We start from the raw sequence: 26,789 nt of genomic DNA on the forward strand, positions 1-26,789 counted from the left end.
TCCTTCCCCACTTTTCTGTTTTGCTTGCCTCTCATTTCACTTCCTTTCCTTTTGCATTCTTTCCTTTCCTCTTTTTGTTTCACATCCTTTTTTTCTTTTCCTTATTATTTGTTTCTTTGTCCTCATTTGCTCCCTCTTATTAATTTTTTTTGTGTGTGTCCTTTACTTCTTTTTCTTTGTCTTACTCTTTCCTTTCCTTTCTTCTCCTCTGTTGTTCCCTCTGTCGGTCACCAGGAGGCTCTGTACTCTAACATTTGGAGCTTTTCTTCTTCATTTCCTGCTTCAGGTTGAATTTTGTGTTTCTAAAAATGAAAATATCAGAAAACCTATTTTGTTGAGCTGCAGGAAGGGTTTACACATGAGACAGTTTAAATAAAACGATTAAAATGAAACAAATGTGACAGAACATGAGTTTGAACGGAAATTTAAAAGCTATATCCATAATATACCTTATGATAAATAAGGCCGCAAATATTAATCATATTTAGGTAGGGCATAATAAATAAGATAGACAAAAATATATGAAAATATATGCAGTAAAACAGTCATATACAAAAATGCCTTAGGCCATACACATGCATAACGACAGTGTATGTACAAAACATAATATAAATATAGGTATAAGTAATAATAAATATACACATCTACATCAGATTACATTCAGGAGTTTGTCTTCTCTGAACCACTGTCAGATGGGAGAACATGGGTCAGCCCCAGTTAATGCTGTCATCAAAGAAATTTGGAGATAAATACTAACATAATCTGAAATTCATGAACATTTTTTTTTTCATTTTTCAAGATTCAACTTTTCACTCAATTTGTTAAATCTGATATTATTTTAATTTGTAATGAAAAGATTTTTTTCTACATTCAGAACAAATGTAAAATAGAATAAGATGAGCGGTCTGAGACTTTTGGACCTCGATACACACAATATTACAATGACACATTAAAATCTAACATGTATCATGATATGGAAAGAAGTAATATGATTAGTGTATCATATAGTTTATATATAATGACATATAGTCAAATAATATGTTATGAAATGTGTTACCACTAACAACAACAATAATTAATAATGACAATAAAAATGATAATACTATAGAAGAAAGGAGAGAATCAATCAGTGTCATAAAAAACAGAGAAGAAAATATAATAAAACAAAACCTGATGAAGTAATTAATCCATTTAAAGGTAAATATGACAGAATCCAGATGAACCAGCGACAGTCGTCACTGAAAATGGTTTATTTCAGGAAACGTGGGGGCTGAATATTTTGTTCCAAACGGAAACAGAACCAAAACCAGCAGCTCTGTCAGGATAACCGGAACTGGTGCAATTCTGTCTTCAAAATAAAATCTAAAAGAATTTGAATTGCAATGGTCTGATGCTTTACTGTAAAATACGCTGTGCAGGTTACATGTAGGTTATACATCTGAACTGACTCTCTGAACTCTGATAACTGATAATTAACTTTGCTAATAATGATACTCATTACATGAAAAGGAACTGAATATTTTTCACCTTTCGTCAGTAACAAAATAAACAAGATTTTTTTGATTCAATAATAACACAAACATTTACATTGGTGAGGTTAAGCAATTATTCTCCAAATATCGTTTTCAAGGGGACCTGTATATATTTATGTCTATCATTACATGGTTGTTTTAATTAAACTTTAAGTAAATAGCAAACAGAACATCCACAAAGAGAGGAACAGCTTTGGGACTGGAACTTTTAATTGTTTTCATTATTGAAAAATCTGAAGATTAATTTTATAATACATCTTTTTTCTGTGAAATTATATAAAAGTGAAATAATGACACCTTCAGAATATTTGTTCTATATGATCAATTGTCCAAAATCCAAAGATATTTAATACATTGTAATATAAATCAAAATCAATCACCAGAGAAGCTGCAGGCAGTGAATGTTTGCTGCTAGTCCTGTAAATCAATTTATGAATTAAATAATGTAAAATAAAGATGAAATTAATAAACTATTTCTGTGACTTGCTTTCAGTGTATTCATGTAGATGAGGAACGATTTCAATGAAAAACATCAGTTTAGTTGGAGAAACCTGCAGTCTAAAGAAACAACTGTTCTGAAATCCCTCTGTGCTTTTTCTTTGGAAAGATTAGCGGAAGTGTGGGACGGCTCGGACTGCGGCTGTCTTGACGGATGTTGCGTCACTGCTGCTTTAAAGCAACCAGCCTCGAGCCGATCCGAGCAGAGCAAGGCCACAAACCGCAGACCAGATGGACCACCTCAGAAACTGAAAACCAGGACTGAAAACCGGAATAAAACCTGGATTAAAGACCTGGATTCAACACGGAAACTCCCGGGACGAAAACCGGAGTAAACCCCGAGCCTCGGAGCATTTAAACCGGAGTGAGGACGCTTCAGTAACCGGGTAGGTGCCCCTATCATCCGGCTGGTTTTCCTCCATCTACTTCTCCTTTTTTCGCTGTTTCAGTTTGTTGTGACCCGGTTTAGCAGCCGTTCGCCGCATCTGTTGTTCCGGTGTTCCGGTGGTGAATCCCGGGGCTGTGGGCCTGCGGCAGCCCGGCTCTGCTCCTCCTTCCCCCGGTTTGTTTTCATCAGGAGGGAGCGGCTCTGCTCCCCCTGCCGCTGCCTTTGATACCTCCGTAACATCTTTATAACATCTTCATTACGTCTTTATAACGTTTTAGTTACGTCTCTGTGACACACCCGCTCACACCGTGGTTTCACCGTCAGTTTCCCCTTAATTCAACTGTTTTATCCTCCTTCCTTGTGGTCTGTCATGGACGGATCATGGGAAAATGGTCCTCTGGGCACAGAGAGGCAAAAGGCCCCCAACCCCTCCTCTGCAGGACCCCAGACTGCAAATGATGCCAGCGGTTTCTGTCTCCCTGTGGTCATTTTTGTCCCTTGTCCCTTCTTCCTCAGTGTCTTTTTAGTTAAGGTTTTTCACTGCAGTCCTGGATTGATTTTGAATGGAGGACAGCTGGACTTCTTCAGTTCTTGAAGTCTCTTGGATGTGAAACATTGAAGGTGTTTCATCTCTCATCCAAGTCCACTTGCCTTTGATTCAACCAGGACCTGGACCACTGAGAGTCCTCAGACAGTTCTGTGTCGTCGCCTCTTTTCGGTTGTTTTTTGTCTTGTTTTGGTCATGTTGTCGCTTTTGCAGTTGTTCCTCATCTGCTGATCACATGACTAAAATCAGAATTCACTTTTTGTCTATCTAGTAATTTATTAGTGGACTAATTGTTGCCGCTCTAAAGGTCTCATTATGTTCTCAGGCTAAATCCACACTACTACATCACAGTTTTAAAATGAATCTCTTATACTACATGTACTCCTGCCGTCCACACTGCAGCGGAGTTCAGAGGACCAGTCTGAACCAGGTCTGTGTCACCTCTACTTGAAATACTTTGCACAGACAGAATCAAGAGACTCGGAGCTTTCACACAGGGTAGAATTAGTCCAGGTTGTGTGAAGATTGAGTCCATTACAGACCAGCACACACCTGAAGTCTACCAAGGCCAAAGAGTACCACAGGGGAAACGGGTTCAATAGTGAATTTCTGCTGAAGCATGAATCTGTTGATCAGTATCACAATAGTTTTTGATTATTTTTCTGTCGATCGACTGATAGAAACAAAAGCTTGACCAGATCCACATGTAAATATTAAAGTTGTAACTCAGTGTAGATTGATTTAGTCTGAAACAACCTCCAGAGATTTAATGACAGGACAAAGTTTAACACAGAGACTGAAACAGACAACGTCACAACTTCAACTGTTTACAACAGTGTAGAGATAATGTTGTGGTGGTTATTACAGTGTGAATAGAGTTTACAGTGTGTGTGTGTGTGTGTGTGTGTGTGTGTGTGTGTGTGTGTGTTGTTATAAGCTTCACACTTTGCCCTGAACTGCACACGTCACTCTCTCGAGTCTGGATTCACTGTTGCTGTTTTCACATCAGCTGCAGCGATTAGTGACTTAATTGATTAGTTGATTAACAGAAAATAATCGGCACATATTTTAGATAATTACATGTGAGGATTTGCTGCTTTTTTCAGTTTTTTATCTGATTTTTTCCTTGTCACAGAAAACTTTTACTTTTCTGACATTTTATAGACTGAAGATTAATCAAGAAAACAATCAGCTGATTAAATGATAATGAGGATAATGTTTGAATATTATTAACATTTAGAAAAACTTTTCATAGTAACTCAAAGGAAGAATTGGTTCTTTTGAATAAACCAATTTTAGGCAGAGAAAGTGTCAAATCAGTCTGTTCCTCCACTGTCACTACATTACCCACAATTCATTGCCAGTGCACCAGCTACAGTCGCCATATGGACAGAGTTTAGTTGTATCTTATTTCCAGCATTTCTCTCTGATACTCGTGTCAGTGCTCAGTGGAGGATTTTATACAAAGGTCTGTTTGAAAAAGTCAGACTTTAAGACTATTTTAATGTCTTGAGACGACCGAATAAAGTTAAAACATGATGATGTAGGTGATGAAGACACAGACGTCGGGTTTAATCTGACCAGGAGCAGAGTCTCATCTTTCTGGAAACTTTCTATCAGACCTGAAACGTGAACCTTAGGGTGTCAGTAACAAAAACAGAGCGGACTTCAGGCCTCGCTGTGATTATTAAAAACCCACAGTCAGTCATGAGTCTCATAACACTGACTGTGTGTGTGTGTGTGTGTGTGTGTGTGTGTGTGTGTGTGTGTGTGTGTGTGTGTGTGTGTGTGTGTGTGTGTGTGTGTGTGTGTGTGTGTGTGTGTGTTTATCTTTGTGAGGACCAGTTTGAGTTATAGACCTTACTGAGTGAGGACATGTCTGTTTGAGGGTTCAGTCCTGGTTTTAGGGTTCAGGTTAGAGTCTGGTTTAGGTCAGGGTTAGGGGGCGAGGGAACGCATTATGTCAATTGGTACCCTCAAAGATTCAAAGATAGCTGTGTGCACGTGTGTGTGTTATCTGGGCTCTGGTTCAAACGACAGTCGAGCCAAGCGTGATATCCTCATCACCATCATCTTCATCATCCCCCACACTGACTCATCACACACACACTGTAGTTGTGAGGATTCTCATTGACATACTGCACTACCTGAATCTAACTAACCCCAACAGGAGCCTAACACACACACACACACACACACACACACACACACACACACACACACACACACACACACACAACACACACACACACACACACACACACACACACACACACACACACACACACACACACACACAGGTAGGAGGTTCTCTGAGTATTTAAAGGTTCACTCCAGACCAGGGACCCTCTGCTCATCAGTCTGTTTTCTCTCCTCTGTGTCTATTGATCACCAGTGACGACAGGTCGAGCAAGTCAGAGGTCAAACAGTGACGTGGCGTCACACTGAACTCAACCTCCACACGTTCAGACTACTTCACACTCAAACTGCTGAATCTAAAAACGAGATCTAAAAAGATCTCCCATCAGGAAATCGTCTTTTTAACTTTCCTCAAACAGAAACATGTTTGAGATACTGACATGAAAAGAAGTTTTTCGAGAGCTGAAGAAAATTTTTTTGTAAAAAAACAACTATTTTCATCATCGTTGAATTGTTTCGATCACTTTTTAAGCAGAAACGCCAAATGTCTCTGGTTCCATGATTCACTGGTTTTCTTTGTTTAAACAACAGGAAACTGAATCTCTGGGTTTTGGACTGGAGGTCGGACAAAAGAGACGTTTGAAAACGTCACCTTGACTTTTGAGAAATGATGATGGATAAGTTTGATAATCAGTTAATCAATTAATCATTTGAAATGACACTCTAGTTCCACTTTCTCAGAAGTCGTGACATGATATTGAACAGAATCTGTGAAGGTTAGGAAAACAAAACAAAAAGTTTTCACTGTCTCTGACATTTTATAGACAAAAGGAGAAAATAATCATCAATATATATATATATATATATATATATATTCATATATGTATTGATAAGTGATAATAACCATTAGCTGCAACAATCAGTTTTTTTCTGCCCAAAGTGACATGTTATTTATTATTTTATTAGTCAGAATAAAATAACAGTTTTATTTATTTGGTATTTTTGCTTTAAAAAACAATTAATTGATTATCAAAAATAGTTGCTTATTAATTTATTTTCGATGGACTGATCGATTAATCAATTAGTCGACTAATTGTTGCAGTTTCAACACAAACATCAGTGCTGCCGCAAAGTGCATCATCATCAACACACACACACACACTCACACGCACACACACACACACAGTGACTGCTATAAAGACTGTTTGCAGAGGGTGTGTGTTTGTGTGTTTGTATGTTTGTATGTTTGTGTGTTTGTGTGTGTGTGTGTGTGTTTGTGTGTGTGTGTGTGTGTGTGTGTGTGTGTGTGTGTGTGTGCGTGTGTGCAGCTGACCTCCACCCACGGCTCGATGCTCCAGAAGCTTCACATCTGGAAACCATCTCTCGCACGCACGCACAAACTGACACACAGCTCTGCTGTGATGACATCATGCTCAGCTGTGTGTGATCAGTGTGTCCTCGTGATGATGTCATCAGGGGGATTTTGTTCAAGACTCGTTGGACCCCACTGTTCATGTTGGTGTCATTATAACCCAGGACTGAAATGATCAGCATTAATCAATCACTCTATTGATAACGACTGTGATCACTGACTCTTCAGTTCACCTCTGTAAACTGCATTAGAACTGTTCTCTGCTGCTGGATCTTACGGTTTCCTGTGTTTTGGACCAGGACGTAGCTTAGCGTAGCCAGGAGGCAGCTGCTGTTGTCTCTGTGTGGGTGCAGAGGCAGCATATTCAGTCGCTGCGGAGCCATCGTCACAGAAACCGAATCCTGTCTTTAAAGCATCGTCCCGGAGACGGAGTGTCAGGAGGTCTGACAGAAACCGGATCAGCGGCTGGTCGATGGAGCTAAGCAAAACCAAAATAGAAACCTCCTCCTTCTCCAAAAGCTGCACACACACAGAGAGGAGGATGATGGTGATGATGATGCACATCACCTGCGTCACACTGACAACACACACACACACACACACACACACACACACACACACACACACAAACACTCAGGGCTGTCATGGTTTCCTCTGAGGAATCCCTCAGAGCTGTCACTCCTCCACACTGTGCAGCCTCCTTCAACATGATGACAGGCCACTCTCCACTAAACCGTCACTTCCTGTAGTTCATACACCTGCATGTACCTGTCCCTTTGACCTCACAGTGTCTATGTCTCACCTCTCACCCCCCCCCCCCCCCCCCAACTCTCTCTCACCTGTGGGGAAACCTCTTAACTGCATTGCATCTCTGTCTGTTTAACATGTTTCAACCATAGACTCTGATACAAATGGATTTTTAAGATTGTTAAATATATTAAAAACAAAAATTTCAATATGAAAACAAACAGATGAATTCCTTGTTGAAAATGGTGAAAGATGTCAACAGGAAGTGTTGAGGAGGTCCGTGATCGGAGACGTCAGATTTTCAGCTGTGATCGCAGGCAGGAGGGCGTTATATAACACACACACACACAAACAGACACACACACACACACACACACACACACACACACACATACACATACACACAAACACACACACAGAGAGGCGTGGGCGTAAGACAAAGTCACATGAACATGTACACACAACATGGCTCAGCTCAGACACGCACAGACTGAACACTTGTGTATGTGTGGAGGATGAGCTGTTTCCTGACGGAGCCGCTGATCGCTGTGTCTGTCACGTCTTCACTGTCGATTTAATCCGCAGATTATTTTCTGGATTAACTGTTTCGTCTATAAAATAAAGGTGACGTCTTAAAACATCTGGTGGTGGTTTGCAGTTGAATGTTCGGAGGTTTTGATGAGGTCATGACCTCTGAGTCTGAGGTCGTGGTTCTCTCCCTGTGGGTCGGGAGCCAGTTGCTGCCTTAAGGACTTTAAGTGTCCTGGGGTCTTGTTCAGGTTCAGTGAGATCGACGGGCAGGCTGGTGCGGTGCCAGCAGTAATGGTGGTGATGCACGGGGGCGGCGTGGTGAAGAGGGAGCTGAAGGTAAAGCTTTTGATTTACCTGTCGAGCTACGTTCACCTGTGGTATTGACCTTTGAGCAGTGACTGAAAGAATGATATAGTGAACAGCGGGCGTGACGAGTTTGATCCGTAGGGCGGCTGCCCGGAGGTTTTCTAGGATCATCCGACTGGTAGGAGTTCCCGGGGTAGACCCAGAGCATGCTGGTGAGAGTATATATCTCATCTGGCCTGGGAACACCTCGGGATCATCCAGGAGGATCTGGGGGATGGTGCAGGGGGACGTTGCCGGGGAAACGCCTGGAGTATCTTGTTAATCTGTTACCGCAGTGACTGGCTCAGGTTCAGCAGCAGGAAATGGATGATTTTAAAAATAAATGTGCCCTCTCTGTCTCCTGTTTTTAGGTCCTGCTCTTCCAAAATGGCCGACGCCGAGGTCTCCCTGTCCCCGGCCTTGAGGCCGCTCCACCTTAGCCCCTCCCACTCTGCCCCGCCCCCTCCACCACCTTCCTCCTCCCCCACCACCTTCTCCTGCCCCTCTTCCCCCTCTAGTGCCTCCTCTTCTTCCTCTTCTTCCTCCTCTTCCTCCTGCTCTGAGAGCTCCTCCGACTGCCCCAACCACCATCACCACCATCATCATCATCACCATCACCATCATCCCCGCCCTCAGCTGCAACTGCCCCCGCCCTCCCACAGCGAGCAGCCATCCTCTCCCAGCGCCAGCCCCCGCAGCTCCAGCCCCAGCGGAAGCATCGGCAGCTCCGGCAGCCTCGGCAGCAGCAGTAGCGCCAGCGAGGGCATCGGCAGCAGCGGCATGTCGAGCGGCTGTGACCCGCGAGGGCCGAGTCCGCCGCTAGATGTCATCTCAGAGGACGCCATGGAGATGGACCTGGGAGTCGACCAAGGTAACCAGGAGAGAGCAGGGTCTCTGTGGTAGGAAGAAATAAACAGGTTTAGTTTGAAAGAATTAGAAGTTTAGTTTCTAGAATTAGGTTGGCGGCCCAGTAAGACTGCCGCCTGATGCGTGATTGGCAGGGCAATCAAACTCTATTCCCGCCCTTGCAAGTGTTGCCGCCACCGCAGTCTACGCTGTGCCATGTTACCAAGCTCCATGCGTCAGCCTGGCCGCCAGGAAGCTTCATGCCCAGTCTTTGCTTCAGTATCCTTAATCTACACAGGCCTCCTTAATCTCTGGGTTCGCAGAAGCGATTGAACTGCTCTTCAGTTTCTGTTGGCTCTACTGGCAGAGTACATCCACTCAGTCAAAGTTTAAGAAAGGTCAACTCAGATCTTCAAATGTGTCAGTGTTGGCAGGAGGTCAGGTAGGACTGTAGTGTAATGTGACTGTACTTTTTCTTTGACCTCTTACCTGGGACCAGTTTGTCTTTGGAAACCCTAACAAGAGCTGTTACCCCAGCTCCCAGGGTCACATGGTCAAAAACCCATCTGCCACGATGAGGTGACGATTCGCAGAGGGAAACCTTTTGCTAAAGCTGCTACAAATGTAGGGACCTTTGTTTTTAACAGGTCAGACCTTATCTTTCCACTTGTAAATGGGAAATATCTAAATGACTTTGAAGAGGCAGCTGCCATGAACTTGTGGCTCCATCATTAGAAAGGTTCTCAGAAAGGCAACAGCAGAGTAGTACAAGCTGTGGGGTGGTTGTTGGTCTTTTACAGACTGTCTGGTGACGATCGTTCTGACTCCTCTTGTTTTCTGCCTCCAGTGATCGACCCTGAAGTCGCTCTGAAGGCTTGTCAAGAAGTTCTTCTCAAGGTCAAGCTGCAGAACAGAGAAGTGCCTGAACAGCAGCAGCTTGACAACAAACAACAACAACAGGACGATCAACAACAACAACCCCAACACAACACAGACTCAACAGAGCGCACCAGTCCTCAGTGGCACATCAACCCAGACACCAGCTCCATCAAAGAGGAAGATGAGGAGGAGGAGGAGGAGGGTAGCTCTGAGAAAGAGGCACAAAAACAAGTCTGTACCTCCCAGCAAACCACACCTCCTTCTGCCCGGCCGGAGGCGTCATTCCTGCCATCAGCAGCAGCAGCAGCATCGTCATCTAAACAGTCGTGGCTGCTGCGCCTCTTTGAGTCCAAGCTGTTTGATGTTTCCATGGCGATCTCCTACCTGTACAAGTCCAAGGAGCCAGGCGTGCAGGCTTACATCGGGAACCGACTCTTCAGCTTCCCCGACAGCGAGGTGGACTTCTACCTGCCACAGCTGCTCAACATGTACGTGCACATGGACACGGAGGTGGGAGACGCCATCAGACCGTACCTGGTGAGTCCTCAGACACCTGAGGCTATGTATTTAAATCCTGTGAAGATAGGTCAGCTGAACATTGTATCTTTTCACCACTAATTAGTAGTGCACATAACTAAAAGAAGCTAACGTTCATAGCTACAATACATCTGTTTATTTTCTTTCCATCACACCTTTGAAGGTCACAGTTTGCCCAGAAACTAGGCCCCCAGTCTGGAGTCAGACCTGGGAGGTTAGCTGCTGGTGGTCTGGTCTTCATAGACAACATCAAGCCACCACGGTTCAGGTGGCAGACTTGAGGCACGCTGACCCTTGTTACAAAAAGTGGCACATGGGGAATATAATGTCACATCTCTGGACCAATCACATGACTCAGGAAGGGACGGCAGGACCTTGTCCATGCTGACCTTTTAGTCAGGGTAGTGGTGGATGTTCAGACCAACTCCTGCAACCGACCGGCATGCTCTCTGTAGGAGGCAGGTTTGGAGGCCATGAGGAAACCTTCGAAGAATTGAATTGGACAAGGCGTCATCTGTGGTTAAGAGAAGTGACGCCACGGGAGTTGCCTGAAGGTTGGCTAGCAGATGCAGACGGATGTCAACCAACACAAACAGCAGGAGCACATGATCTGTCTGTGTTGAACGGCATTATTTAACTGGATGTTACTTAAAGCATGAAGTACTGACAGCCCGCAGCTGTATGCGATGCTCTTACTCAGTATGTATAATGACAACACTCAACTGTCTTCCTTCCTCTCTCTCAGATCCATCGCTGCAGAGGCAGTATCACCTTCTCTCTGCTGACCGCCTGGCTGTTGGGCGCATACTCCTCCGACATGCACATCTCCACCCAGCGTCACTCCAGGGGCACCAAACTCCGAAAGCTCATCCTGTCCGACGAACTCAAACCTTCTGCTCCTTCGTCCGACGCTCCCAGACCAATGTCGGCTTCTGTCTCCGAAAGCCCGGTGTCGTCGCCGTCCCACCGTCGCTGTCACCGCAGGCACAACAGCAGTAACGTGGAGGCGTCCATCTCCCCGGACAACCCCGCAGCCAGGGAGGAGGAGGTCTTTGTTTCCCCCTCCAGGAGGACCCACCAGAGATCCAAGTCAGACGCCACCACGGCGAGCAGTGGGCCCGGCACCGGCCTCCGACGGACCGGCAGTAACCCAAAGGTGGAGGCGGTTCACGAGGAGGTGAGGAACAGATTCACCGTTTGATTTTTATTCTGTTAGTTGCAAACCCTGAGTCCTGAGTTTTGTTTCTAAGATGGAGGCAGGTGATACTGTTGACCCACAGAGACCAACAGCTCCCTGCACACTTCAGTCCCCAGCTTCTGTTCACTGATATTCCACCTCTGAAACATTTACATGAACACGTTTGAGTGAGTAAAGAGACCGAGCCCAAAAATAATATTTGTAATTTTCTTTTTGTTAAAATGGATTTGATCAAATTTGTATCGGAAAAAGTATCGTTAAGAATTGTTATCAAAGTCAAGGTCGGTGCGATATCAAACATTTCTGAATGATATCCAACCCTAGTCCTGCAGGCCCGTGTGGACTGGACATACGTGTATGTATGACGCAGTAATCAAAATGTATTTATTGGTCTACTCTGCACAGAACCAGAAGCCGCTTGTGGGCTCGTCTTCGTCCAGGACTGAGCTGTGGTTCAGTCTGTTGTGTGGTGGATTTACCGAGTCCTGAGGTTTCTGCTCCTTCCTGACTGTCAAAGACTAAAACATCTGTAACAGCTGGTGGAAACAGTCTCCATGTGTGGTTGGTCCAGACTCTGTAGCTGTCAGCTGGGCTTGGACTCAGTGTTGCCACATTCAACAGTTTTCTGTGAAACGTGGGCAGAATAGATTTGAGCAGGTTGTTATAGTTGTTTGTTCCGGTGGGAAGTTTTATACCTGCAGAAGGTTTGGTTGTAAATAAAAACAACTGGAATGACAAAAGCGTCTCCTTATCGCTGCAGAACTTTATTCAGAATCCTCCTGTTTTAAAGTTTTCTTCAGTAGTGGCCCGTACACCGATGATAAACTGCAGACAGGAGCTTTTCACAGCTGATTCAGCTGCTTCATCTTCCACAATGTGAACAGATGTAAACTAAAAAAGCTAGTTTTATGATGACTCAGCAGGTTCTAGGCTCTGATTGGCTGTTTGTCAGTAAACTGTGGCAGCACTGTGATCTTTGTGTTAGTTGTTGTCTAGTTGGTTTGGTGTAGATTTTTTCTCCCAGCAGCTGTAACATGACAGCGAACTGGTTTCCAGTTTGCGACTCTGTAGGATGAGTGGAAAATGATCTACTTGTGAAGAAGGGAGAGAAGAGGTACAGAATGTGTTTTCACGTCTGTGCTGTTGTTGAATCGTCGTCACATTCCTGGCCGGCAGCTCGGTCACGTGCAGACCGAGGCTTTCCATTGGCCGGGATCAGTCTCTGAATCTGTTCTCTCCTTTCATCGTCCTGAAAAAGAAAAACAGACAATTAGAGAGATGGAGAGATGAAGGAGAGAGGAGTGTAAACCTCTCCTCTGCTTTCCTCCTCTTCCTGTTCGTTTGGACTCGGCTGATGTTTGATCATATTTTCCACTTGTTTTTATTTTTAAGAGGAGAGAGGGAGAAGCTCCAGTGGAAAAACTAGAACACAGGAGAACAGACTGAGAGGAGACAGAGAGTAAAACTGGAGCTGACCTTTATTTAACGCTGCTCAACTTCTGACCTCCTGATAAAGAAAAGAAAAGCTGCTGGGTTCATTGTTTCCAGCAGAATAAAGAAGAAGCTCAGTTCTGGTAACCGTGAATATGAAGCTGAGGAAAGGTTTAAATACTGTGAGATAAGAGGTTTTCATTCAGCCACAGTGTTTGAAGACATTCCTGTCTTCCAAAAAAGACACAGAAAACTTTAACAGCTGCCTGGTAAAGGTCCAGAAACTGAACTGAATCCACAGATACAACAAACAGTGAAACTGCAGCACCCCAGAGTTAACGTCCTGCTTCATCAGCATCAGGACGAGTCCGTCCGAGTTCGTCTGAGTCTCTACAACCACACAAGCTTTTAAAACAGGAGGAAATATCTAAAACTGTAGAAATAAGTGTCTGTAGGTTGAAACAGGAATTAATACGACAGGTTGCTGCAGGAGAAAAAGTTGATGTACATTTAAAAAAAAAAAAACTGGCAGGAATATTTTTAACTGAACTGGCTAATAATTTAATAATAATAATGATACAATAATTTTGCTGTATGAGAACATAAGACTTTAGTGAGCCAGTGACAAGCTAAAGATATTTGATAAGAGAGATATGCGTCATATTTAACAGGTGGATTTCTATGTTTTGTTGTTTCAGATAAATGTTGTGCAGTAAAAATGACAGTATTTGCCTTTGGGATGTGGAGGACTTTAGAGCAGCCGCAACTGGAGTAAAAGCTCCTCAACATTGTCCCTGAGTAACATGTTGAACATCATTAACTTCACAAGCAGTTTAGTCGACGCAGGCTGAAGAGTCATCATCAGTGATGAAGATGCTGAGTGAGAAGTAAATATTTCCGTGTTTGGGAATAAACCTGTCGGACAGAAATCAGCGAAGTCCAGACAAACACATCAGACTCTGACTGTTTGTGTTCAATAAACAGTGGAAGCCCTCTGTCGGCCCTTTGTCGGCTCTCTGTCGGCCCTTTGTCGGCTCTCTGTCGGCCCTCTGTCGGCCCTTTGTCGGCTCTCTGTCGGCCCTTTGTTGGCCCTTTGTCGCCTTTGTTTAATATTAAACAGCAGTTATTGATGTTTGATACTTGACGTTGGCAGAGTTATCATCCATGTCCAGACTAACATGTCACTGTGATATTCATGATCCCAGAGGATGGGATAATTCTTATATTCTTACATTTAAAACAATGAGTTCATGCTGCACAACCTGAGAACCCAGGTACTCCTGTTTGTGTTTGTCTGCTTTCATCAGTTCCTCTGATCCATTGACATAAAATCTGAGGAGGCCGCAGGTCTGAGGTTTCATTATTAAAACCAAAGAGACGTTCTGAGAAAAAGAGAAGAGAGGCACGGAGACAAAACAGGAACTGATATCTGACTCCTCCTCGTCCTAGTGGAGGTGGGGGGTTGCCGCGGTGACGGAGGGGAGGATGGACAGAGGGGGGAGGGGGAGGGCAACACAGAAATTACACAACAACACAGAGGCAGAGACAATTTCAAATACATATAAATTAAAATCTAAATAACGGTAACAGACCTGACTGTCAGTTCATTCAGCTGTTAACATGTTTTCAGGTTAGATGGAAAAAACTGATCGATTATTGATTATAAAAACGTTTATTTGTGCCAGTGTCATATCAGTGGCACTCTGCTGCTTTGAAAGTGTTGAAACTGTTTCATACAAGACAGCAAATTAAAATCATGAAATGATCAAATCTAATCAAATATGCAGAAACAAAGGAAATAAAGTGAGATTTCAGGTCAAATGTAGATGATGTAGACAAGTGCAGATGATCAATACTCGGTTCCAGTCTGGAGACAGTTCTTGGTTCTGGTCTCGTCTTTAATTTCTTGGATTTCGTCTTGAAGGTAGACGGGTCTTGAACCAGTCTGCTGTGTTTATGTTCCTCAGCTGCAGCTGAACATTATCTTCTCCGTTGATTGTTTTGTCTGAAAAATGTCAGAAAATTTCCACAAACAGACAAATTCAGTTTATGAAGCATCCAATCTCATTTCAGCAGCTGGAAGCAGCAGGTTACAGACATCCTTTAGCTTTATTAAGCTCTCTGTTTGAGGGGGGGGGCTGAACTCTACAGTCTGTCGGAGGTTTCTGTGTTGCAGAGGATTTGGTCCTGCAGTAACTGGGTCATGTAAACATCTTAACCTTCTCTCCCGTCTCTGAAATATTTCCATGTGTTGGCCGGCAGAGCTGGACCCGACGCCCGCCCTCCCCCTCAGACCTGGTTATGGGTGGGGGAACAGTGGAGGGGAGGGGGAGCGGGAGGCCTCTGGAGGAGGATTTAAACCACATGATGCTGAAACGACCGTGGAGCAGCAGCTCAGTCATGTGACAGAAATAGTTTCTGTGAGCTGCAGCAGAACCAGAAGTCAGAGAGAAAAGACAGAGGAATCAATACAATAAAGAGACTTTACTCAACATGTGAAACACTAAACGTGTCAGTCTGGTCTGAGCGCTCATGTGATTAAAACAGTCGAACAGTGAAACGGGCGGTTAGACTGTTTCTCTCCTCTGAACCAGGAGAGTCGATGACAGATTACAGGCTGCAAACAGGCTCAGATCACATGACTCCTAAACGGCTCGATTTTTGGATTAAGTTTTGTGATTGTGGCACTTGTGGCCTGTATTTATCAAACCAGGAGTCAAAAAGTTCTGTTATGCAATAATCAATCAATCATCTATCAACAGACTCACTGCTGTTCCCAGTAACTTTTCCTCTGTTTGTGTGGAATCTGTTTTATATTTGTTTTTGTATTGAAACAACGGAGTGATGGATCAGACTGAAGGGACAGAACAGGGTTATGTTCTTTATTGATTCATCTGCAGATGTTTTATTTAAATAGTAGTGAATGTTGTGTTTATTAAGTGATTAATAAATTATCAGAATAGATGCAGATTGATTTTAAATTATTATATTCAATATCACATCGTCATGTTACTGAAGCTGGAGTCAGACTCTGCTGCCTTGCTCAGCAGCACCTCTGACTCTAAACCCACCACCCTGCTGTCTCCGTGGTAACTGGACATGGCAGTTAGTGATGGAATTGGAGGTGGAGCCGCTCTGCCCTCTGGTGGACAGACTGATGAACTACAGTTCAGCTCTAAGGCTGTAACTCAGATCACTTCTGTGTTTCCTGTTTTTTGTTTCCTCCTTTACAGTCTTATAAACATACAGCAGATCGTTTCGATAGTTTCTCAATGAATCAAATTGTCTGGGGAAACAGTGATCAGCTCTTTGTCACTGTTTACCAACAACGTGTCGATTAGTTCAAAACCCAGAGATGTTCAGTTACTGCGACAGAAAACACAAAAAGAGAATAAATCTGCATAAGATGAGCTGAAGCGTGCGGTGCTGCATGTTGCCACTGTCCGCCTGCAGTGGATGATGGGAACTGAAACCTGAATTAAAGTGAAGTGTTTTCTGGTTGCTCCTCAGCCGGAGCGTCTCCGTCCTCAGCGGGAGTTTGTCAAGTCTCTGCTGTGCATCGGGAAACGTTTGGCAACGCTGCCCACCAAAGAGCAGAAGACCCAGCGGCTGATCTCAGAGCTGTTGCTGCTCAACCACAAGCTGCCGGCCCGAGTGTGGCTGCCCACCGCCGAACACCAGCACCACGTCTGCAGGATCCCGCACACCCAGGCCGTGGTCCTGAACTCCAAAGACAAGGTAACACCGCACTAACCAGACTGACCAGACACGGGTAACTGGACTTGAGCTGCAGGAGACGCTCAGGACGCAGTGAGACATCTCAGTCTTTAAAGCAGCTTTGTTAAATCTTCTGATTATTTTTTTATTGATTTCTGTTCAACATATAACTGTGTTCAGATGCACGTGCTTCAGATTTACAAATCACAAGAAAAACTAGATTCAGTTCCCTCAAAAACAGGTTTATAAAGTCTTAAATTTGAACTTTCACTGTTAAGAGACAACAGTAGGGGTTCTGTCTACAAGCTGCTACTGTTTCTCCGAGAGTCTCCTATCACCATCATAGTAACCCTCCTCCTCCTCCTCCTCCTCCTCCTCCTTAGGCTCCGTACATCATCTATGTGGAGGTTTTGGAGTGTGAGAGCTTCGAGACGTCCCATGTTCCTGTCCGGATCCCAGAGACCAGGATCCGCTCGGCTCGTTCTGCGGAGAACCTGGACTGCGGCGGCGCCGCGACTAACACTAACGGGATGACATCAGAGCACAGGGCGGGAAGTTTCTCCACCGTCCCAAACTACGACAATGACGACGAGGCGTGGGCCACAGATGATATCGGACAGCTGCAGGTGGAGGTGAGACATGATCTGGGTGTGACATCACATCAAACGTGAGAGACACAACGAGAAAAACCAACAGTGTTTCAATGGACACAACTTGTGTGTGTGTGTGTGTGTGTGTGTGTGTGTGTGTGTGTGTGTGTGTGTGTGTGTGTTTTGCAGGTGGAGGCTCAGACCAGCAGCAGTGATAACATCAGTCAGTTTTCAGTCGACAGCATCACAAGTCTGGAGAGCAAAGAGCCGGTGTTCATCGCCGCCGGAGACATCAGGTACGTACACACACACACACACACACACACACACACACACACACACACACGTAGTAGAACAGAGGGTTTCACAGTGACTGACAGGGTCTGAACATCAGAACCTTCCTAAAGGAGGATCCAGGACTGTTGATCAGACTGACTCAGTCTCAGCTGGTGTTCCTAATAAATTGACAACTGAGTGTAGACAGGTTTTACATCTCACTTCCATGTTACACTGCTGGGGTCTGTACGAGGTAGAAAAACCAGCAAAAGAAGAGCCGGTCATCCCAGAACTTCAGACCCATTCAGTTCGACATCCAAACAAGAGATAATAATCCTGTATGTGTCAACAAGAGAACTGTGTTAGAACCAGAACACCTAGATCAGGTGTTGTAGTGATTGTCCCTGTCTCTGTTGTGTTTGTGTGTCTTGGTTGTTCAGACGTCGTCTGTCGGAGAACCTCGCTCACACTCCAACTTCATTCAGGAGAGACCCCGAGGACCCATCAGCTGTGGCCCTCAAAGAACCCTGGGAGGAGAAAGTCAGGTGAGGTCATAAACAACGAACACCACTGAAGCCTTTCGCAGCTGCCGTGGCAATGCTCACGGTTTTCTGTCTCTGTCCACAGGCGGATCAGAGAAGGCTCTCCATACGGTCACTTACCAAACTGGAGGTTACTGTCGGTCATTGTGAAGTGTGGAGACGACCTGAGACAGGAGCTGCTGGCCTATCAGGTCCTCCGACAGCTGCAGGTAAGGACATCGCCATCTGTTGATGTGTGGTGATGAGTAACAAGGGAAACCTGTCCGTCAGTGACGTGTGTGTGTGTGTGTGTGTGTGTGTCTCTAGTCGATCTGGCAGCAGGAGCGAGTTCCCCTGTGGATCAAACCTTACAAGATCCTGGTGATGTCATCAGACAGCGGGATGATCGAACCCGTCCTCAACGCCGTCTCTCTGCACCAGGTACGCAGGGGATTGTGGGAAACTGATGCAGTTGTTACTATAGAGACCACACTATATACTTCTCTTTTCCTTTTATTTACTTTTCAATCAAGAAAATAAATTTGAATAAGAAATGAAACCTGAATCATGTCATGTGTGTTTCTCGTCCTTCAGGTGCGTAAACAGAGTCAGCTGTCTCTGCTCGACTACTTCCTGCAGGAACACGGCAGCTACACCACCGAGGCCTTCCTCACCGCTCAGAGGAACTTCGTCCAGAGCTGCGCCGGGTACAGCCTCATCTGTTACCTGCTGCAAGTCAAAGACAGGTGAGACACACCCACACAGCCTCGTCTGTTACCTGCTGCAGGTCAGAGACAGGTGAGACACACCCAGTGCTCTGGCCACTGACTGGATGGAGCTCTTTCATCAGCTCCACATTACAGAGGAGAAGCCTAACAGTTTCCCCCCCGCTTCCAGTCTTTGTGCTAAGCTAGGCTAACGTACCTGCACTCCTCTGTGTGCAGACATAACGGGAACATCCTGCTGGACTCTGAAGGCCACATCATCCACATCGACTTTGGCTTCATCCTCTCCAGCTCTCCTCGAAACCTGGGCTTCGAGACATCCGCCTTCAAACTCACGTCAGAGTTCGTCGATGTGAGTAAACTGCTGTTCCCGTTTCCGCCTGAGTTTCACATTTGAAATGAAGTTAAATGCTCTGCTGGAGTTGGGGCCGGAGGATGGTGAGGTGGTGGTGAGGACGCAGCTGATGGATGCTTGTGTTTCAGGTGATGGGCGGCCTGGACGGAGACATGTTCATCTATTATAAGATGCTGATGCTTCAGGGTTTGATCGCTGCCAGGAAACACATGGAGAAGGTGCTGCAGATAGTGGAGATCATGCAACAAGGTGAGACACACACACACACACACACACACACACACACACACACACACACACACACACACACAGTTGTAGTCTGTAGTATTGATCAGCCGTCGCAGGCGACATGTTTAGTGGGTGGTGCTGAGAATTTCCATGCTCCACTCTGCCCCCAGTGTCCTCTGGTTTTCTTACAATCTAAATCCAGTCTCGCTCCATAGACAGGTTGATGGTTGAGGAGACTGTGGGAAGCGTGGTCCTGTTGCGGTGAGTCTCAGGCTGCAGCTCCTCGTGCTCATGGTTCCCCCTCTCTCTCTCTCCTCTCTCTCTCCAGGTTCCCACCTTCCCTGCTTCCACGGCTCCAGCACCATCCGCGGCCTGAAGGAGCGTTTCCACATGTCTCTGACCGAGGAGCAGCTGCAGCTGCTGGTGGAGCAGCTGGTGGACGGGTCCATGCGCTCCATCACCACCAAACTCTACGACTCCTTTCAGTACGTCACCAACGGCATCATGTGACCGGAGACGACGTTTGAACCACCGACTGAATCCAACAGAGACCTCCTCACACACTTCAAAGCAAACGGAAGCAGAATCTGAACGCGGAGCTGAGGAGATTCACTGGATGTGATTTTCTCGTCTGTCTCCATCTCTGGAGTTACTCTTTGATTTTTTTTTTTTTTTTTTCCCAAATACAAGATTTCAGTGACGTTCATGTGCAGCTGGGAAACTACAGCACTAAACAGACTGGATCAGGTGGGCTGCAGAGTTCAGGATCCTGGTTTATGGTGTTGCTGCCTCAGACAAATTTCATTCACTAACAGACTTTTACTGGATTTTACTCTGAACCAGCATCAACCAACGTTCAGATCACAGAGGAGCAGGAGGGGAAACATGAAGCTGTCTGTCTGTTTGGATCAGTTCTCAAGGTAAACTGTTGCTGAAATGATGAAAGAGATTAGTACAAATCATGCAGTTACCGTTTAACGTGACCTAACGTGTTCTGATGATCAGATGAAAACATTTCAGTTTAAGTTTCTCATAATTACCAGGTCTTCATCTTGTTTTAATTGGACACTACATCTTGTAAGAACAGGATCTTTTCTGCATCTTTGTTCTAGTTTCCTGCAGATTCATGAACAAAGATCTTTTCATCACATTTATAAAAAAAAAACATCTTTGTCACTTTCATCTTTAAGCTCCTGTACATCCGAGGTCTGGTCTCGTTAGACCAGATAAAGCTTGTTTAATTATGAGATCCATTTTGAGATCCATGTTTACTCTGTTCACTTCAGTGAATGAATTGTAGTAGGCACTAATGAACAGTATTTGAGTCTGTAAAACTCAAACTGACTGAGATTAAAGTTTGACAGCAGCTTGTTTCAGCTGATCCTCTCCTGCTTTCGTCTGACTGAAACCAAAACATGGTTCCAACTCTACTGCACCACAAACACCAGCAGGACATTCTCCTTCTGATGAACGGAGAACATCTGTGAACATCTGTGATAGTCGGTTCTGTGGTCTGCTTTTTCTGAAAGAACAGAACGGTGAGAAAAACACTGAATGGAGAAAGCACAACGTGAACTTTGTGTTGTTTACATCTGTTTTCTTTGTTCTCTGGATGAAACTAAACAGTTTAGAAATGATCAGTTTTTGTTTGACATGGAGTCTGAGACCAGGTTCTCTCCGTCTGCCGACAGAACTCCCTGACATGTTGAGTTTTACATGTTTTCACCAGATATTTATCACAATCATTAAAACTAATTCTACTTTTGTTTTAGTTTTCACAAACTTGAATGGGCAACGGCCCAGAGGAAGGGAAAATGTCATCCACAAGTTTAAACTAATGACTGAATCCTTGTTGGCCTACAGTCCATCTCTGGTCTGCAGTCAGCCAACATGAACATCGTTTTACTGTCTGGTTTTGAACTCAGCAGGAGTTTGGATCAGCTGATTAGCTTGTTTGATGTGCAGTTGTTGAGATTCAGAAACTCTCTTAACCCTACTTTTGGTACAAGAAGAATATTTTTGCCAGAGCTAATATTGTTTTATCAGCAGTGTTAGTAAAGCTGAGATTTAACGTAAGGTCACTATTTTAATCAGATGTATTGCGCAGTGCTAATCGCTGCCTTCCTACATTTTAAGAGCTTTTAAGACTCATGAATTTTCACGAACATGATGAAACTTGAGGAACTAGAAACATCTGGTGAAAAAAAGAACCAATTAAAACAGATCGTGTCAGATCATCAATTTATTTAATCTGCAGGATTAAGCCAGGTTTAGGAAGGTCCAAGACTAATTTCATTTTGAGTTTCTGTCAAGACGCTCGCTACACAACATGCTAATGATGCTAATGAAAACAAAACAGTGTTGAATTCAAAAGGAGCATTTACATGGAAGCAGTGTAACAGAACACACGGTTCCAGATGAACTGGACCAGGACCTGGATGGTTTCCTGTCCAGTCTGAGCCATCATCATCATCATCATCATCATCATCATCATCATCATCATCGTCATCATCGTCATCATCGTCATCATCTACAGTCTGCCCATCTGTGTATAACTGAACTGAATTAACATGTCTGATAACAATATGTGTGCATATTTAACAAACACTCAACACAAGATACATTCCTGTGACTAACGAGAGCGACGGACTCTGGTTCTGTGTTTCCGAGGAGATCAATAAGGATCAGTTTCCTGGATATGTGAATGTTTTTTCTTTTTCTTTAAACCGTCCACTAAAACTGAAACAGACGCGTTCTCAGTATTGACAAGCAAACTCCTCTTGTCTCTACTGTAACGCTTATTATAATGTTACTATCGCTGGTAACACGTTACAGTGGCTTTATTCCAGTGTTTCACACCTGTGTAATGTTTGTACGTAGAAATACTGCTTTTCTGCCTGTGAGAAGTCAGTGACATTATTTCTTCTCTCTAGAGAAAAATTTCAGTTGATCTTAGTAGACAAGCTAGCAAATCCAGCAGGCAGCCGTGTTAGCTAGTGTTACTGAATTTATTGTCGGACTAATTAGCTTGCTAACAGTTTGTTCAGGTGTGTAACTCCCTGCATGTTCCTCTGCTGTAAACACAACTGCAGGTACAAACATGAGGTAGACGTGTAAAAGTGAGGCTATAAAAGCAGTGACTAGCTAACAGCTAGCTAGCTGCTAGCTAGCTGTTAGCTAGTCACTGCTTTTATAGCCCACATTCATAACTAAGTTGTATTTCTGATGGAGGTATAAGTCAAGTTATGGCTGAGAGATAAAACAACATGATGATCGACTTATAAGCATTTAAGGTCATTATCGTGCTAATGACTAACAAACAACCACGATTAATTTTCTATTAATCTGCCAATTATTTTCTCAATCAATCAGTTTGATTTGTCTATAAAGGGTTTAAAAGTGATGAAAATTGCTTGTAATCTTGCAGATAAGATAACAAATCAGTTTTACTTTTTTCTCTATATTTAATCTCAAGTTTTATGTTTTATTCCTGCGCGTTAACGTGTCCTGAACTGCGACAGGAAAAATGAGTTACCAATCGGATTAACATGCTGTTTTTCTGTGTGCAACCAGGTGGAAATCTACTTTAGCTTAACTGTAAATACACTATAAAAGCCTTTCACTGGAATAAAGCCAATGTTGTGTGTTACTGTCATAAAATTAACATCTGTACAGTTGTTCTGCGGGTTTTTTGTGTTTTGACCACTATTGAAGAGGAAGCACAGATCTGTTCTTGTAAAAGCGGCATCATGTTACCTTCTGCTAACTGTTAGCCTGCTTCTTTATACGCAACCGCGCTTGACAAAGATGCAGCTGTGACTAAAGTTTACCTGATAAGCAACTTAAATAGCAAATACTCTTTCTTGTTATTTCTCTCATTCATTTGTGAATATGTATGTATGTAAATGAACTGAGTTCGTTTTCCTGTGAGAAAAACAGATGCCTTGAGATGTACAGAAGGTACAAACTCTTATCAATGCAACAGGAGGGACGAAGGTGTTCGGGTCCCAAACCTGAGAAGTGCTTTTCTATCAGACGTTTGACCACTTCAGATACTAGTTTCAACACTCAATATCTTCCTCTCCTTCATCAGTCACGATGGAAAAAGAATTTATTGATATTTTCAAGTTATTCTGGTCACAATTTGATAACAGAAACATTTAGCTGAATTGACACTTTTCAAATTTAAAGCAATGTAAAGTGTAAATTTGAATAAGTAATCCTTGTTATTTGTTTCCCACTGTTAACTATCAAATAAACGCAAAAATGCCTTTTAATGTGAACTTAAAATTAAAGCTGCTAAAACTTGTTTTTCTGGGTGAAGTCTGGTGGGTCCGGAGAGGAGGACATTGCAGACTGATGAAACTCGTCCCTGCTACTATAAACCTTTCATTGCCTTCTTTCTTCCTTCCATCAGCTCTGAACACATTCAAGAATTTCAATGTGAAAAACTCTTTAAGTGCATTTATCCTGAATGAAAAAGTCTTCTGTCATTTGTAAAAGATTCCTTGTTGTTTTTAATTTTGTTTGGTACTAAACATTCAGCACTAAATCCATTAAAAACAAATTATTTAGTTTGATTCTATCGAGGCATCTATTGAGTTTCTGTTGAACTCAAGCAGAACAACATGGGATTTTTAGTTGTCTTGAATTCAATGGGAAATGTTAATGATGCTTACGTCGTGTGAGGCAAACTGACGGCTTAATGAAATCTTAATTTTTCACTGTGTGAAGAAAAATAACCAAGTTGAAAACACTTTGGATTTCAGTGCGATTTCAGAGGTATTTTCTGTCTTTTTACAAACAGCATCATCTCATAATGAGGCAGAGGATGAGGAGGCAGAGCTGACCATAATGTAATGTATCACTGATGGAAACTTTTACAGCAGGAAATCTTATTTTGAAAGAGGGAACTTTCTTTACGTTGTTGAAATCCAAAAACTCTACAACCTGGTCTGACATTACTGGTCTCAGGTCTGTATCTTAGGGCAAGCATTGTGCAGTTTTAAAAAATAAAAAGTCAACACATTTACACAACAACATTTAATAGATCTCTTTTAATTATGACATATACAAAGCTTATAATTACAAGCTCTTTGGTCGTAATTACAAAATCGAAATTACAAGTTAACTATGAGAATACTCAGAATTATTAGATCTTTATCTTGTAATCATGAGATATGGATTTTGTAGTTGGGCCTAATGGTTTTTGTTGTCAACTGAGATATTTTCTCATAATTCTGACAAAGATTTACATAATAATGAGTTATTTTCATGTAATTGAGATGCTAATCTTATGATTAATAGATATTTTTATTAATGAGATAAGAATCTTGTATGTAATGAATTTTGTAAGAGCTCATACAGAAGAAAAAATTATGAAAAAAGGACTTTAATTAATAGATATTTTTTGTGGATCTCAATCTCAACAAAAGACACAAATCTCTCACTAACGAGATCTTTTGTCAGAATTATGAGGCGATCAAAAGGGATTTCTTTCGTTTGAGATTTCTCTGTGTATTTATGAGATTAGATTCTTTTTATTCTGACGTTTTCTCATAATTACAAGATAAAGAGTACAAAACTCTCCTTGACATTATGAGATACAAATTTTGTAAATGTAAAATACATAGTGAAGCGATTACGTCTGAATTTTGTCCCACTTGGGTGAAAGCAGTTTGTTTCTGTGAATTTCTCTGAAATCCAGCTCAGAAAAAAAACAACAAAAACACACAATTGTACTAAAATTTACGATTATACCACAAATTCCTCTAAATTCCAGTTGAGTTGGTCTTTAAAAAGAAAAACCTTCAGATTGAAGCTCAAGACAGTTTCTGAAACACATTTGATGAAACACAAAATTTAAATTTCTCTGCACAGCCTCTCCTTCAGCTCCACCCTCCTCTTCCTCCTCACACAGACTCAGAATGTAAACCTGTAAGCGTCCACTTAATTTTGTCCGTTAGGATCCTCTCAGTTTGTTTCACAGCAGCTGACGATCAGAGGCATCGATCAGCTCACAGCTCAGCCGATCAAATCGATCAGTTTGTGTGTCTCCTGAATTTCAATCATGTACAGAACCAACACACACATCGTACAGTTTGTCACGTGTCCTCACTAAACTGCATGGCGACTCATTCAATAAACCTGAAACCTGTTTCCTAACCGCTGTGGAGTTTTGTGTTCTTGGAGCAGGAGCAGTTAATTAGCTGATCTACACAAAATTAATCAGCAACTATTTTGATAATAGATTTATCGTTCAGTTTTAGTTTCTCAAATGTGAAAAAATAATTTTCTTTATCATAAATACCAGAATAAACAGAACATTGTTGGCAAATGAAACAAAAATGTTTGGATTCAACGTAAAGTATGACTTTTAATTAAAATGTATAGGTGATTTCCTCTAAAGTGTAGGTGTGTGTGAGTGTGAGTGGTTGTTTGTCTCTATACGTCACCCTGTGATAGACTGCCGGCCTGTCCAGGGTGTAACCCAAAGTCAGCTGGGATCAGCTCCACCCGATCCCAGCTGACCGAGGGCAAAAAAGGTGAGTATCAGCTTTTGACTGTTTATTGTTTCTCCTTATATTACGCATATTTATTAGTGCCACGGGTGCTCAGCTCCGAGGCATCTATTAATATTCTGTTTCGGGTTTATTATTCTTCCGCCAAATTTCGGCGCGTAACTCGTCCCGCAGCTTTGAGAAAACCCCGGTAATATATACATCAAAACGTGCGTCTTGATCCCGCAAGGGGTGCTATGACTTTTGGTGTTAAAATTCCCAATTTTTTTAACCAATTTTTCCCAAAGTTATTCCCAAAAAACTGGGAATAAATAATGCATTAGAAATGCATTGGAATTTTCTTTAGAAACCCACCTTTTTTCTACAAAATTGCACCTTTTTTCTAAGTCACCCAGCTCTCTCATACCTGCACGTAGAAATGTGATTCAAACTATAAAACGGAGGAAAACTTCTGCTCTCTCAAAAAGTCTAGTCGCGTGCTCTCCTTCCCAGTAATGTTAAATTTAGCACAGAAAGAAACATAATAGTGGTAATTTAAATAGCGGTTCATGGGATTTATTAACCCTCAGGGGTCCCTCTGTCCTTTTTTGGACATTTTCTTTACTTTTCTTTTTTGATTTGCTGATCATTTTGGCTGTGTTACAGCTGAAGGTATGGATGGAAAAACGTCATAGTATAGTATAAAATTTCAAAAAACGTCATAGTATAATAAGGCATAAAAATGCCAAAAAAAGTCATATTATAGTAGAGCATAAAAATGTCAAAAAACGTCATACTATTGTATGGCATAAAATTTCAAAAAAACATCATAGTATAATAAGGCATAAAAATGGCAAAAAACGTCATAGTATAGTATGGCATAAAAT

The 26,789-nt window shown here is 42.9% G+C and overlaps 1 protein-coding gene across 2 annotated transcripts; it reads left to right on the forward strand.

Moving 5' to 3' along the window:
- The first annotated feature begins 97 nt into the window (after window positions 1–97).
- On the forward strand, window positions 98–25,567 carry LOC130184343 (phosphatidylinositol 4-kinase beta-like). Of its 2 annotated transcripts, none has more exons than XM_056400302.1 (14): window positions 98–2,416; window positions 8,471–8,970; window positions 9,793–10,361; window positions 11,107–11,538; window positions 16,501–16,728; window positions 17,091–17,339; window positions 17,487–17,593; window positions 18,014–18,118; window positions 18,201–18,324; window positions 18,422–18,535; window positions 18,689–18,840; window positions 19,039–19,171; window positions 19,303–19,423; window positions 19,731–25,567. In XM_056400302.1, exons 2-14 carry the CDS (start codon window positions 8,487–8,489, stop codon window positions 19,910–19,912), a joined length of 3,000 nt encoding a protein of 999 aa, XP_056256277.1. In that variant the 5' UTR covers window positions 98–2,416; window positions 8,471–8,486; the 3' UTR covers window positions 19,913–25,567. The 2 variants fall into 2 exon arrangements, with proteins under 2 accessions (XP_056256277.1, XP_056256279.1); XM_056400304.1 differs by lacking the exon at window positions 98–2,416 and adding an exon at window positions 7,747–7,847.
- The last annotated feature ends 1,222 nt before the right edge of the window (window positions 25,568–26,789 follow it).

This window comes from Seriola aureovittata, chromosome 16, assembly GCF_021018895.1.
Source record: "Seriola aureovittata isolate HTS-2021-v1 ecotype China chromosome 16, ASM2101889v1, whole genome shotgun sequence".
Lineage (NCBI taxonomy): Eukaryota > Metazoa > Chordata > Actinopteri > Carangiformes > Carangidae > Seriola > Seriola aureovittata.